At 42.1% G+C, this 12,060-nt stretch overlaps 1 protein-coding gene across 1 annotated transcript in view; it reads right to left on the minus strand.

The window, feature by feature from the left end:
- Positions 1 to 1,229: 1,229 nt before the first annotated feature.
- LOC149247634 (protein LEAD-SENSITIVE 1-like) overlaps positions 1,230 to 12,060 on the minus strand; it is a 35,038-nt gene continuing 24,207 nt past the window's right edge. Inside the window, exon 2 of the mRNA XM_089455914.1 lies at positions 1,230 to 2,528. Within this exon, the coding sequence (XP_089312040.1) occupies positions 1,576 to 2,528 (953 nt within the window). The 3' untranslated portion in view covers positions 1,230 to 1,575. The remainder of the gene's footprint in view (positions 2,529 to 12,060) is intronic.

Raw genomic sequence — 12,060 nt, forward strand, 5'->3', positions numbered from 1 at the left:
CAAATTTCTTCCTCCACAAGACAAATTTTTTCATGTATATTTTGAGGTGTGCTGGCATGGAATTTATAGGCTAATGCTTCTTCTCGAAGTTGTGCCCTTTATCCCCCTAAATCTCCACGATTACCACTTCCATGTTGACAACAAGATCTTTGATGCATCATGGACGTTATAGGCATCGAGATGTCACATGTACTGACTTTGAGATGGGAGGGGAGCTACATGAGGCAACAACGAAAGAGATATGATATAACAATTTGTTGGTCAACTTGCATTGACATTGAACTCGAGACCATACCTTCTCCCTATGAAAATGCTAACAGTGGAAGGGGGGAAGTCAAAGACAAGAGCCAACCCATCAAAGCAACCAAGTGAGAGTCCAGATGCATTGTGGGTGAAGACCAGAGTAGAAGGAAGCAATGGAGGAGTAAGGAATGCTCAAGCCATTAGCTAGGGACAAAGGGCATGCTAGAAATTTCATAGATGTCGTGAATGCATATACCAAAATCTTACCAAGGGGTATAGACCTCCCTCCTTGGGAGGTGAGGCCCCATAAATGTGCCTTGAATGGATGACATGCACATGAAATGGCGAAAGGAAAGTAAGTTAAACCCTGACCCCATTTATATCACCATATGACCCCAATGGAGATAAAAATATATCTAACTATAATTATCATTGTTATTTTTGAATATTTAGCAATAAAATAATTATACTCAATTTCACATTATAAAATAGGTAATATTATATTCAACCATTTCTTTTTTAAATAACCAACCAAAATATATTTAATAAAATTTATATTTTACTATTAATATTTTATTAATCAAAACACTTTAAATTTTGTAACCTTTATTTAGATGTGAATTAACATAAATATTTTAAATAAATACTTGTTTTATAAGTCCAAATAAATATTTATTTTAAATTCCAAAATTTTGAAAAATTATATACATTTCTCCAACCAAAAACTCAATTCAATACATTAAAGATAAACAATAATCAATCCAATGCATTGAAATATAAACAATAATCAATCCAATACATTGAAAGCAAACAAATATATATATTAAACCATAATCCTAATTTTTGAAAGGCCATATCAAGTAATTGATGGCAGATTAAGAACAAAGAGAAATATATCATTAAACTATTTACATTAATTAATCCAACACATTAAAAAGATACAAATACATATGAAACCATATATATGAATTCATATAACACTCCAAGGTCAACATGTGCATATATTTAGATTGCGCTGAATGACATGGGATATATTACTTCCACAAATTATAAAGCACTCCAGTCATGTATTGACAATCTAGTCCTCTGAAATCAATTGCACACATTTCAATTTTAGTATCACACAAACCCATCTAGCACCCACAACTTAAGATTCAATCCATTACACACAATTATGTCACCATTTATGACCTGAAACTTCTGAGACACAAACCAATCCAGAACCCGCTACATGACCAAATAAAACCTTCAATTTGTTTAAATCCCAACACAATTTATCCTTCTACTTGAAGACTGTTACCACTCGAAAATTTTACTTTCGTGGAGGATGAGTCAAGTATAAACCATCATGTTATTGATAGATTCTGTGCCGTTAATGGAGCTCCTGTCCATAGGCGTTGCACTATTGAGAGATTCTGTGTCGTTAATGGAGCTCCTGTCCATAGGCGTTGCACTATTGAGAGATTCTGTGCCGTTAATGGAGCTCCTGTCCATAGGCGTTGCACTATTGAGAGATTCTGTGCCGTTGATGGAGCTCCTGTCCATAGGCGTTGCAGTATTGAGAGATTCTGTGCCGTTAATGGAGCTCCTGTCCCTAGATATGGAACTACCAGCCACTGGAGGCATACCACCAATTGAAGAATCAAAATATACCGCCAAAGACTCCACCGGTAACTCAATTTTATCAACGCGAACACCAATATCTCCTTTATATCTCCCTATAGCAAAATTTAGAACCGTCCAGAAAGCCACGCCTACTGGTTCAGCAGCAAACATAACTCTACACGCGTACTTTGAAGTGAAACAATAACCAGCACGCATTACAGCACGCAGTGCTGCTACTTGCCCACTTCCCGAGTCATGACTTCCAACAATGAATCCTGTCTTGCAGTATATTGCGAAGTCCTCACAGTTCATCGATACTACATCATAGTTTGCAAACCCATTTTGAAGCAGGTACTCTGCACGGTGAATCACTGTTTCTGGGGGATTCGATCGTGCAAGTGTGCACGTTCCTCCACGCGCTTGTACCAAAAATACAGCTACAGTAACAACATACTCAAATCGATGCACAGCTCCTCCCTTAAGAAAGCAATCCAAACAAGAACGTATTACTCCATTATTTCCATTTTGTAAGCCACAGTTGCCGGTTGGACTCGTACAACTCAGATGTTGTTTTGGTATTGAACTAGAGGCAAATGAATTAATTAAACTCGCCCCGACTGCCAGTTCTTGGTCTGACCCTCTTGTAAAATGGACCACGTGATTATCCCCAACATAAATCCCTGTGGAGGAACCCATCAAGCATATTATGTGTGAGATTAGATAAATTGGAGAAATCATACAAAATCCATTTACATTGATTGCAAAATAGATAAACAACGCATCGTTACCAAATAAAATTCAATGGAGACAAATCCAATATTATATATATCTAAAATATTTTTCCAAAGAAAAATGGAGAATAATGAGAATAATGATGATTAATTCAATTTATACTAATATGATAGCAAGTGTAATCGATATTTTTAATATTTTATTTTTATTATATAAAGGAAGGAGAGAAGCATTTTTAGATCACTATAGTTTTGATGATTTAATATGTCAAGAAGGTTGGACATAGTGTGACAAAGGTCTGTCTTGGTTGATTGGAGCTGATGTGCACTGATGGTTGATAGGAGCCCAAGTGAGCTGATGTGAGTAAGAGTCTTACAATTGGAGAAAGTGTTTTTCATGTTCAACCCTTTTAGTATGGCTAAAGTGACAGACTTTTTCGTCCCAAAATATTTTGGAAATTGACCAACTTGAAGTTTTACATTGAAGAAAATTAGTCCTTATCTTTTCAATGTTTATTTTCTTCTTAAAATTAGTCAAGACAGAAAAATAATTCTGATAATTTTATAAACTTAAATATATTACAAACATAAACATATTATTTTTTCAAAATTTCAAAATATTTTAATTAATAACCGCTATATTTTAAAAAAAAATCATTGTCTGCATGGACACTCTATAATCCAATGTGACGAATATATTTTAAAAATAGTAAAACAATATTTTAAATTAGAAAATTAAAAATAAGAATAACAAAAAGAAATTAATGTTGGTAATAATTACAGTACTTCAATTTTATATAGTTTTATATAGATTTATATTGAGATATAAAAAAATGGAATGTAAGCCCAAAAAAATTAATTTCTTCATTCCTTAGATTTAGTGGTGAGGTTTTGTGAATTCTGTATCTTTCGCATATGGTGCCAACTTGGTTAACTTATTGATATAACGTTTGGTAACAGCTTGTCTCAATCTATTCTGGTGGGGAACATGGCTTCTTTATCTCTCATCTGGTGGCAACTTCTCAACCTCAATCACAATATCTCGTCTGTAGGCAAAATGGGAAACATAATCTTTTCCTGTGGCAACTTTAATTCAATCAATATTTCATTATCATAGCCACTTGGATAACAAACATCATATCTTGCGTCTGTTGGTTTGACGCATGGTATGGGTTCCATTATCGGGTTGTAAGGTCCAACCATACCCTAGCGACTACCTCAACGTTCTCGCCTGGCAGGTGAAACCAGCCAGCTCTCACGCCATGCTTCTTCATCAGGTTATTTTGGCAAGCGTGGGGTTCGACAGGAAATTGAGAAAGAGCAGGTGGGACTGACTGTGGCTTTTCGGTTCTAACCTGCCTGGGTATTCTGTTTAGCGATCGAGATAGGGGCGAGCCTATCAGGCAGAGAGATATAAGCTCGAAAGCGTGCAACAATAATATGTGTCTTCTCAGGCAGGAAGTTCAAGAGAAGTTCGAGATAAGATACCAAGAGGGGGAAAGATCGATCAGAGGACTCCAGTAGCAAAATCGATACGAACATGTATCACACTAGAGGGCAAGCGGCAAGGTCGAAGCGGTAAGTCATATCGCAAGAGTGAGCCCATTTGTTTCATTTATTCTTCCAGCCGGGGTTGATTTGACTAGCGAGAAAGATTAGAAACCCTGGCTTTATCATTTCCCCTATCTGTGTGAACGTCTTCTTTGTTTCTCACTATTTTTCACCTGACCGATCCTCGACCTAATTTTCTATCCTTCCCGCACCAGTATTGTCACGCCCCTACAGTGGCGGTAATTTTCCAACCGCACTATAGCGACGTGCGGCACCATCGAACACTTTCTTTTCACCAATACTTATGTTCATGGACTACATCTAACATTCATTCTTAATTTATTTTTCGTTACCAAGTATTATCTTTATCTTTTATACAGATGAAAATCCATACATATTCATCATTACAACGTTATACAAGAGAAATGCACAATAGTATAAAGAGAGGGGAAACTCCCTGCAATATGAATCTGCCCTATATCAATATACATAATTTTCCACTTTTACCAAGTATAAGTTAAATCTTGGGAAATCCCAAATTTACACCTAGTCAAATTTCCAACTTTCGGCAAACTTGGTTGCCCAGCTCGTCGCCACCTCCACACAGTCGTCGCACGACTCACCAACCCTTCATTCACCTCGTTGCACGTCTTCACTCGACTCGCGCTCCATTTTGTCAGCAAAAACGCCCAAATCGTGTTACCCTGCCCGACCACCATTCAGTGGGCCGCACGTAGTACCGTCTGCCCGACCTCCGTTCGGTGGGCCGCATGCAGTACCGTCTGCCCGACTCTCGTTCACAACCTTCGGTTCAATACTTTACTGTTTCCACCATCTCGTAGTGCACGGTGCGCCCTACACGGGTTGCCCATCCGCACGTTTCAACCGTGTCTTCGTTTCAACATGCACGACGCGCCCTCACCCGTACCACGACTCACCCGAGTTGCCTTTGCACGACTCACCCGAGTTGCATCCGCATGACTCACCCGGGTTCGCCAGAACGCCTTCACCCGAACGACTTCACCCGAGTCGCCACACGACTTCACCCAGGTTGCTCGACGACTTCACCCGAGTTCGCCCAAACGACTTCACTGAGGTCGCCCGACGACTTCACATGAGTCTGCCCGAACGACCTCACCTGGTCTGCCCGAACGACTTCACCCAGGTCGGCCAACGACTTCACCCGAGTCTACCCGAACGACCTCATCAAGTCTGCCCGAACGACCTCACGAGAGTTTTCTGCTCAACGACCTCACTTGTGTTTCCTATCGGACGACCTCACCCAAGTTTTGCCAAACGACTCGCTCCCTGAATGCTTTACCCGAAGTGTGGGCACATCTCCCTTTGCCTTTGCACTCCAACCCAGCTCGTAGATAAACCGTGTTGTGAATGATGGTTTGCCTCCACAAACTGTTCGCCTATGTATATGAGCGGGTGGCGGGTTGTGTCACTCAGCCGACCCACGCCAAACGCCCAGCCAACTCGTTCATGTTGCGATGTCTTGCCCACGGGGAGTGTCGGCCCACCCAACTCGTGGGACCACCCCCTAAACGCTTGCCCAACGCCTATATGAACTCGTCAAAGGTTTGTTCAACTGCATTTTTCACATGCTCCTCGCACGCACTTCGCACGGTGAAGATGACCCGGCCCGCTGATCCTTACATCCTCCCCTACCTGAAATCATTGTCATCCTCGACAATATCTCGTCCCGGCAACCATCTGTCACCAAGATATCCATACCAAGGCATACACCCCACTGGTGTGTCATACATCGGAAAATCATCCCAATCCATGATCATCAACTACCTTGTCACAATTTCCACATGCTGCTCTCCATCATGGAAGGTTAGCCCCTCCATCTCAAGCTACATGCCCACTGCAACATTTCTTGTCGACCTCATCATGTATTGTCATCGTGTGAACTGTTGCCATGATACTCCAACACAATGCTAACACATTTCTACACACTGCGCACCCTCATGACTCAAACTAGTTGGGTAGCTAATCCAACTATCACGTCCAAATCATAAGAATGTCCATCCTCATGCCATCATCAATCGTTTCTCAGAACATCGTGTCACATCATCAAATCGATTAAGAATCCATCTCCATACAAGTGTAAGCCATGCTCAGGGCCATGACGTAGTTCCATCTCATCTGCAACATGTTGTCCATGATGTTTGGTGTCAATGTGCTGCATGAAATCAGTCGCATCTATCCCAACATCATCATCCATCTGCAAAACATCTATCTCCTCAAGGTGAATAAATCATCTCATCAAACTCTGACTCTCGATGTGCCACATCTAGGTCCATAAAGCTACCTCCATCATATCTGTAATGTGCCATTCCTCATGTCTGTCATAAAAACAAGTATACACCTATCTCACCTATCCATGTGGTGCCCATGATCATAGATCAATCAGCTCCCATGTGTCAAAGTGGTTAAGTTTCAGCTCAACCCATGCCCAAGTGTTGCCACCAAGGCATCATCATCGTTGTAACTCCATCACTCCAAAGTGTCTCATATCGATCCTCCACATCAAGTCACTCTTCCAAGCCACACCCATATATGTACTCGAAAGTATGCACCCCATCCTGCATCAAAGTCTCTGACCTCAGCTCCTCAATGCATCAGATCCTCTAAGTCCACCATATATGAAGCCCTCAAAAGTCACAACCTCATGTCATCATGAGCTCTATGAGTCATCTCCAACCAACATCTCAGTAAGCATACAAGTCTTGGCCCAAAGGTCTCTGCAAGATGCCTCAGCTCTCCATGTAGTAAGAATGCTCCATAGTCTGCTCACAATTCCATCCAAGTCCATAGCCTTGTTGTACAAGAGTGCACAACATCTCCATGGTTCATAAGTAAAACATCTCCATGTCGCCAACCTGATGTCCATGACTAAGTTGCCCATGTAGTCCAACTAAGTAGACCCATCACAACAATTGGTCATCCCCATCCAAGTCTGCAATCTTCGGTCTAGTGAACTCGGTCACTCAACCATATCATCATCACATGAGTCTCTCTATCATAGCTCCCCCACTAAAGGTTCCACCAAGACTTGCTCTTGGTCTTGGCCATGAGAAGTCCACCCAAGTATCATCATACCTCAAGTGTGTGCCCTCCTCCAATCTGTCTATGAGCCATGTCGGACACTTAGCCAATTCCCCATGTGGCTAAATCATGACCCATTCTTCTACAATGATTATCATGTTTCTCCCTTGTCACAGGTCCTTGTACCTTCTACCATAAGGTCACAAACAACCCCAACAAGTTCTGCAACAGTCAAAAATCCTTGCTTCTCCATACAAGGTCTCGTCATAGACATCCATGGTAAGATCCTTCCTAGCATCGAAAAACTGATTTTTCCCTTCTCTACATATGATTCATCTACCAAATGCTGAAGTGAAACACAAGTATCAATACTAAATTCATCATCATGAGGCTCCTCCATATGAGTATCCTCATCCATCCATGTCTGCAAACTGCACAATCCTGGTCCAACTTGATCAATCTCAAGTTCATCCTCCATCATGGTCATATTTGCAACATCCTCAAACATTACGGCTTCCTGTTCCTTGTCAGCACAATCTGTAACTTCATCCTACTCCATTGTTCAACCAAGTTGAAAAAATTCGTCTTCAACATTATTTTCTAAGACTTCAAGTTCCTTTCGAATCTGGGGGTTCTCTTCTTTCATCCGCTTCAACCTGTATAAGGTAAGCAAGAGCTTCCCTTCACATTCTTCCAAACCTACCATATCTTGCTGTTCAACTTGGCCCAAGCACTAAGCGACACCTCTACTAAACTTGTTTCACCATTCACCTGAATCACCCTGTTATTCCACCTATCACCTGCAAAACTTGAACTCCCTTTCAAGTCTTCGGCCTTCGTAGAATCAGCTCCTTAATTCAATTCACTAGATCTGATACCACTTGCCACGCCCCTACACTGGCGGTAATCTTCCAACCGCATTATAGCAAGGTGCAACACCACCGAACACTTACTTTTCACCAATACTTATGTTCATGGACTACACCTAACATTTATACTTAGTTTATTTTTCATTACCAAGTATTATCTTTATCCTTTATACAGATGAAAACCCATACATATTCATCATAACAACATTATACAAGAGAAATGCACAACAATATAAAGGGAGGGGAAACTCCCTGCAATATGAGTCTGCCCGATATCAATATACATAATTTTCCACTTTTACAAAGTATAAGCTAAATCTTGGGAAACCCCAAATTTACACTTAGCCAAATTTACAACTTTCGGCAAACTTGATTGTCCAGCGCGTCGGCACCTCTGCATGGTCGTTGCACGATTCACCAACCCTTCATTCACCTCGTTGCACGTCTTCACCCGACTCGCTCTCTGTTTGGTCATCAAACGCCCAAATTGTGTTACCCTACCTGACCTCCATTCGGTGGGCCGCACATAGTACCGTCTGCCCGACTCTTGTTCACAACCTTCGGTTCAATACTTCACCATTTCCACCGTCTCGTAGTGCACGACGCGGCCTACCCGGGTTGCCCGTCCACACGTTTCAACCATGTCTTCGTTTTGGTGTGCACGACGTGCCCTTGCCCGGCCGCTCGTCTGCACATCCACCCGCACCTTCGCATGATGCACCACAGTTGCCTTCGCACGACTCACCTAAGTTCCCTTCGCATGACTCACACGAGTTCGCCCGAATGCCTTCACCTGAACTCGTTCACCCAAACAACTTCACCCGAGTCGCCACACGACTTCACCCGGGTCGCCTGATGACTTCACCCGAGTCCGCCCGAACGAATTCACCCAGGTTGCCCGACGACTTCACCTGAGTCTGTCCGAACGACCTCACTCGGTCCACCCGAACAACTTCACCCGGGTCACCCGACGACTTCACTCGAGTCCCCCGAACGACCTCACCCGGTTCGCTCGAATGACCTCACCCGATTATTTTGCGCAACGACCTCACCCGGGTTTCGCCAAACAACTCACTGCTTGAATGCTTTGCCCGAAGTGCGGGCACATCTCCCTGTGCCTTCGCACTTCTCAAACTGCGTCGAACTTCACACTCCAACCAAGCTCGTAGATAAATCGTGTTGTGAATAATGGTTTGCCTCCACATACTGTTCGCCTGTGTATCTGAGTGGGTGGCGGGTTGGGTCACCCGGTCGACCCACGCCAAATGCCCAGCTGACTCATTCATGTTGTGATGTCTCGCCTAGGAGAAGGGTCAGCCCACCCAACTCGTGGGACCGCCCCCTCAACGCTTGCCCAACACCTATATGAACTCGTCCAAGGCTCGTTCAACCCCATTTCGCACATGCTCCTCGTATGTGCCTCGCACGGTGAAGATGACCCGGACCGCAGGTCCTTACAAGTATGGTTCCATATCTATTTCGCTGGTTAGCGATAGAATGGTATCTATTTCCGATATATCTGTATTTTGCTCAAGAGCATAGCGAAGTGTTGCTTGTGATAACCTTCCACCCAAAACTGTCTTTTGTTCCTATCCTTATAGATATAGTGGTCGAGAGTTCGCTGCCAACACTTGTGATATCTATTTCCTAACCAGCAATAGCATAATATAAGTTTGGGGCTCCTCAAAGAGCATAATGAAGGGTTGTTGGAATCACTCTAGATTTCCTTACTTTTCCCAAGAGGGGAGCGCTAAACAGTGACTCTTTGCTAACCATTTATCCTAGTCATTATTGATATATGTAATTACGATTTAGCATCGTATGGAATCTCTGCTCGAATCATCGATCGTACCAGAATATTGTATAATCTCGTTCATATACCAAGAGATCTCTCATTTTCGTTGTGTCCTCTCTTTATTAGATCTTTAGTTACCAAAAGAAATGAGATGCACCAATTCAATTTAGGTGCCAAATTAATCACGAAAGAGATTAGTGGATAATCTAATATACAATGCCAATCTGAAATACTCAATTTCGTGAGGGAAGGAAATAACGCTCGGTAAGGGGAGGCATTAATTTATTATATTTGCCGTTCTATATATATGTGATTACGCTTTAGCACCGGTACTAGTTCAGAAATGACACCCACTTCCCCACCACCCAATAATTCAATTAGATCTAAACAAGCGGTGATAATGAAAACATGGTAGCATATGCCTTGGGATGATAGAGAATGCAATGTGTAAATGGTCAATTTGCTAGTGAAAGGGTGGACCCATATTTTAGGTGGGGGCATACTTGAGGTGAGTGCCCATCCCTAAAACAAGTGGGGTGGCCTATCACTCTAAAATCAAGTGGGGGTGGTTGCACCCATTCCTCAAACTCACCCATCAGCCAAGTCCACCCACAAATAGACCATACCTCACGAAGGAGGGAATAGATAGAGACATTCATATCAGGGAGGTTGAGCCAAGTTGAAAACAGACAAGAGAAAGGGCCCCCTTCAATGGCCAAAAGATAGAGAAATACCACATAAATGGTTGGCCAAGAGAAAATACAAGGTCCTGATCCAAGACTGAAGGGGATTTATTAGGTTTACCATGTTCCCCACCAGAAGACTGAGGTTTAGCCATGTTGTTAACATATGAGCTTCTCAATTAAGATATGTTACCAACTCACAAGATTGATCGAACATATTGGACTAGATTGGGAATTGAATCTTCTGCTGATCCTGCTGGCCAGAAGGAGTGAAAAGAGGGGACGAATTAGGTGGTAGTCCCCAGCGTGAGGTGTACCCATTCCCCTAACTCCTTATCCAACCATTCCATGGTTACTCCAGACCGAGAGAAGGAATGGACCCTTTTGTAATGTAAATCCAACCTAGGGCTAGGAACCCTATTTATGCTACTTTGGACTCAGACTTGGGGATGGGAATTCCAAATAATAATCCCTATGAATGCGCCTTCTATCTAGGGGGTCACACAACGAGCCTTAAAATGAATTTTCTATTAATAAAGTGGGGGTACTTGCATTTTTAGGTGATCCAACACAACTGCTGGTTGGGCACTTTTAAGCCTCTTCTTTATAAGCCTCATTTGAATAACATTTTTAGTCCTCTTAACCTTTTTTCCCAGATACCTTTTATGCCAAATCTTTTCAGTATCATAGAAACATTTTGAAGCCTCTTATTGCCTCATGGATGGATGGGGACTTATCTCACGAACATGCTTTTTTAGCTAGGAATTTATGGGATACAGGGCAAATACACTTTATTGGGTTATCCACTGAGCTATTGAACAATCATATATCCCCTTTTCATTGACTAGGATATTACGTATAGAAAAGACATAGGAGGAAGGAGGGAGTAGCTCTCTATTTATGTCTTTATGTCTAGAACTTTGAAATGTATACAGCCTTTGGAAAACCAGGGGCTGCCTTAGAATGAACCAACCAACGAATACACTTCTTAGAGATGGGAAAACAAGGATAGAAAGAAGGATCAGAAGGATGGATGGATGAATGGAGATATTACCTACGTTATCTAGTTATAGCCCCTTTATCTCCTTCGGTAGGTTAGAGAGATGGAAAAAACTAGCCCTTTCTTTCTTGCTGGGATGTTGGTTGGCTGACTGGTTGGGATGCTTGAATTTAGGGATTATGAGAGAGATAGAGATAGCCCCCCTTATATTAATATTACATGGGAAAACAAGGACAAAAAGAGGGATCAGAAGGATGGATGGACAGATGGAGATATTACCTATGTTATCTAGTTCTAGCCCCTTTATCTCCTTCGGTAGGTTAGAGAGATGGAAAAAACATTAGGGAGGAAAAAATTAACCCTTTCTTTCTTGTTGGGATGTTGGTTGGCTGATTGGTTGGGATGCTTGAATTTAGGGATTATGAGAGAGATAGAGATAGCCCCCTTATATTAATATTACATACTTTATTTCCTTACAGATCTGGTTAGGTTATACGAGGGGATATTTGTTTTGTTAAAAATA

The sequence above is a fragment of the Pinus tabuliformis genome, chromosome 7 (genome assembly GCF_031772625.1).
Source record: "Pinus tabuliformis cultivar Carrire ecotype Pingquan chromosome 7, CPIR1, whole genome shotgun sequence".
Classification (NCBI taxonomy): Eukaryota; Viridiplantae; Streptophyta; class Pinopsida; order Pinales; family Pinaceae; genus Pinus; species Pinus tabuliformis.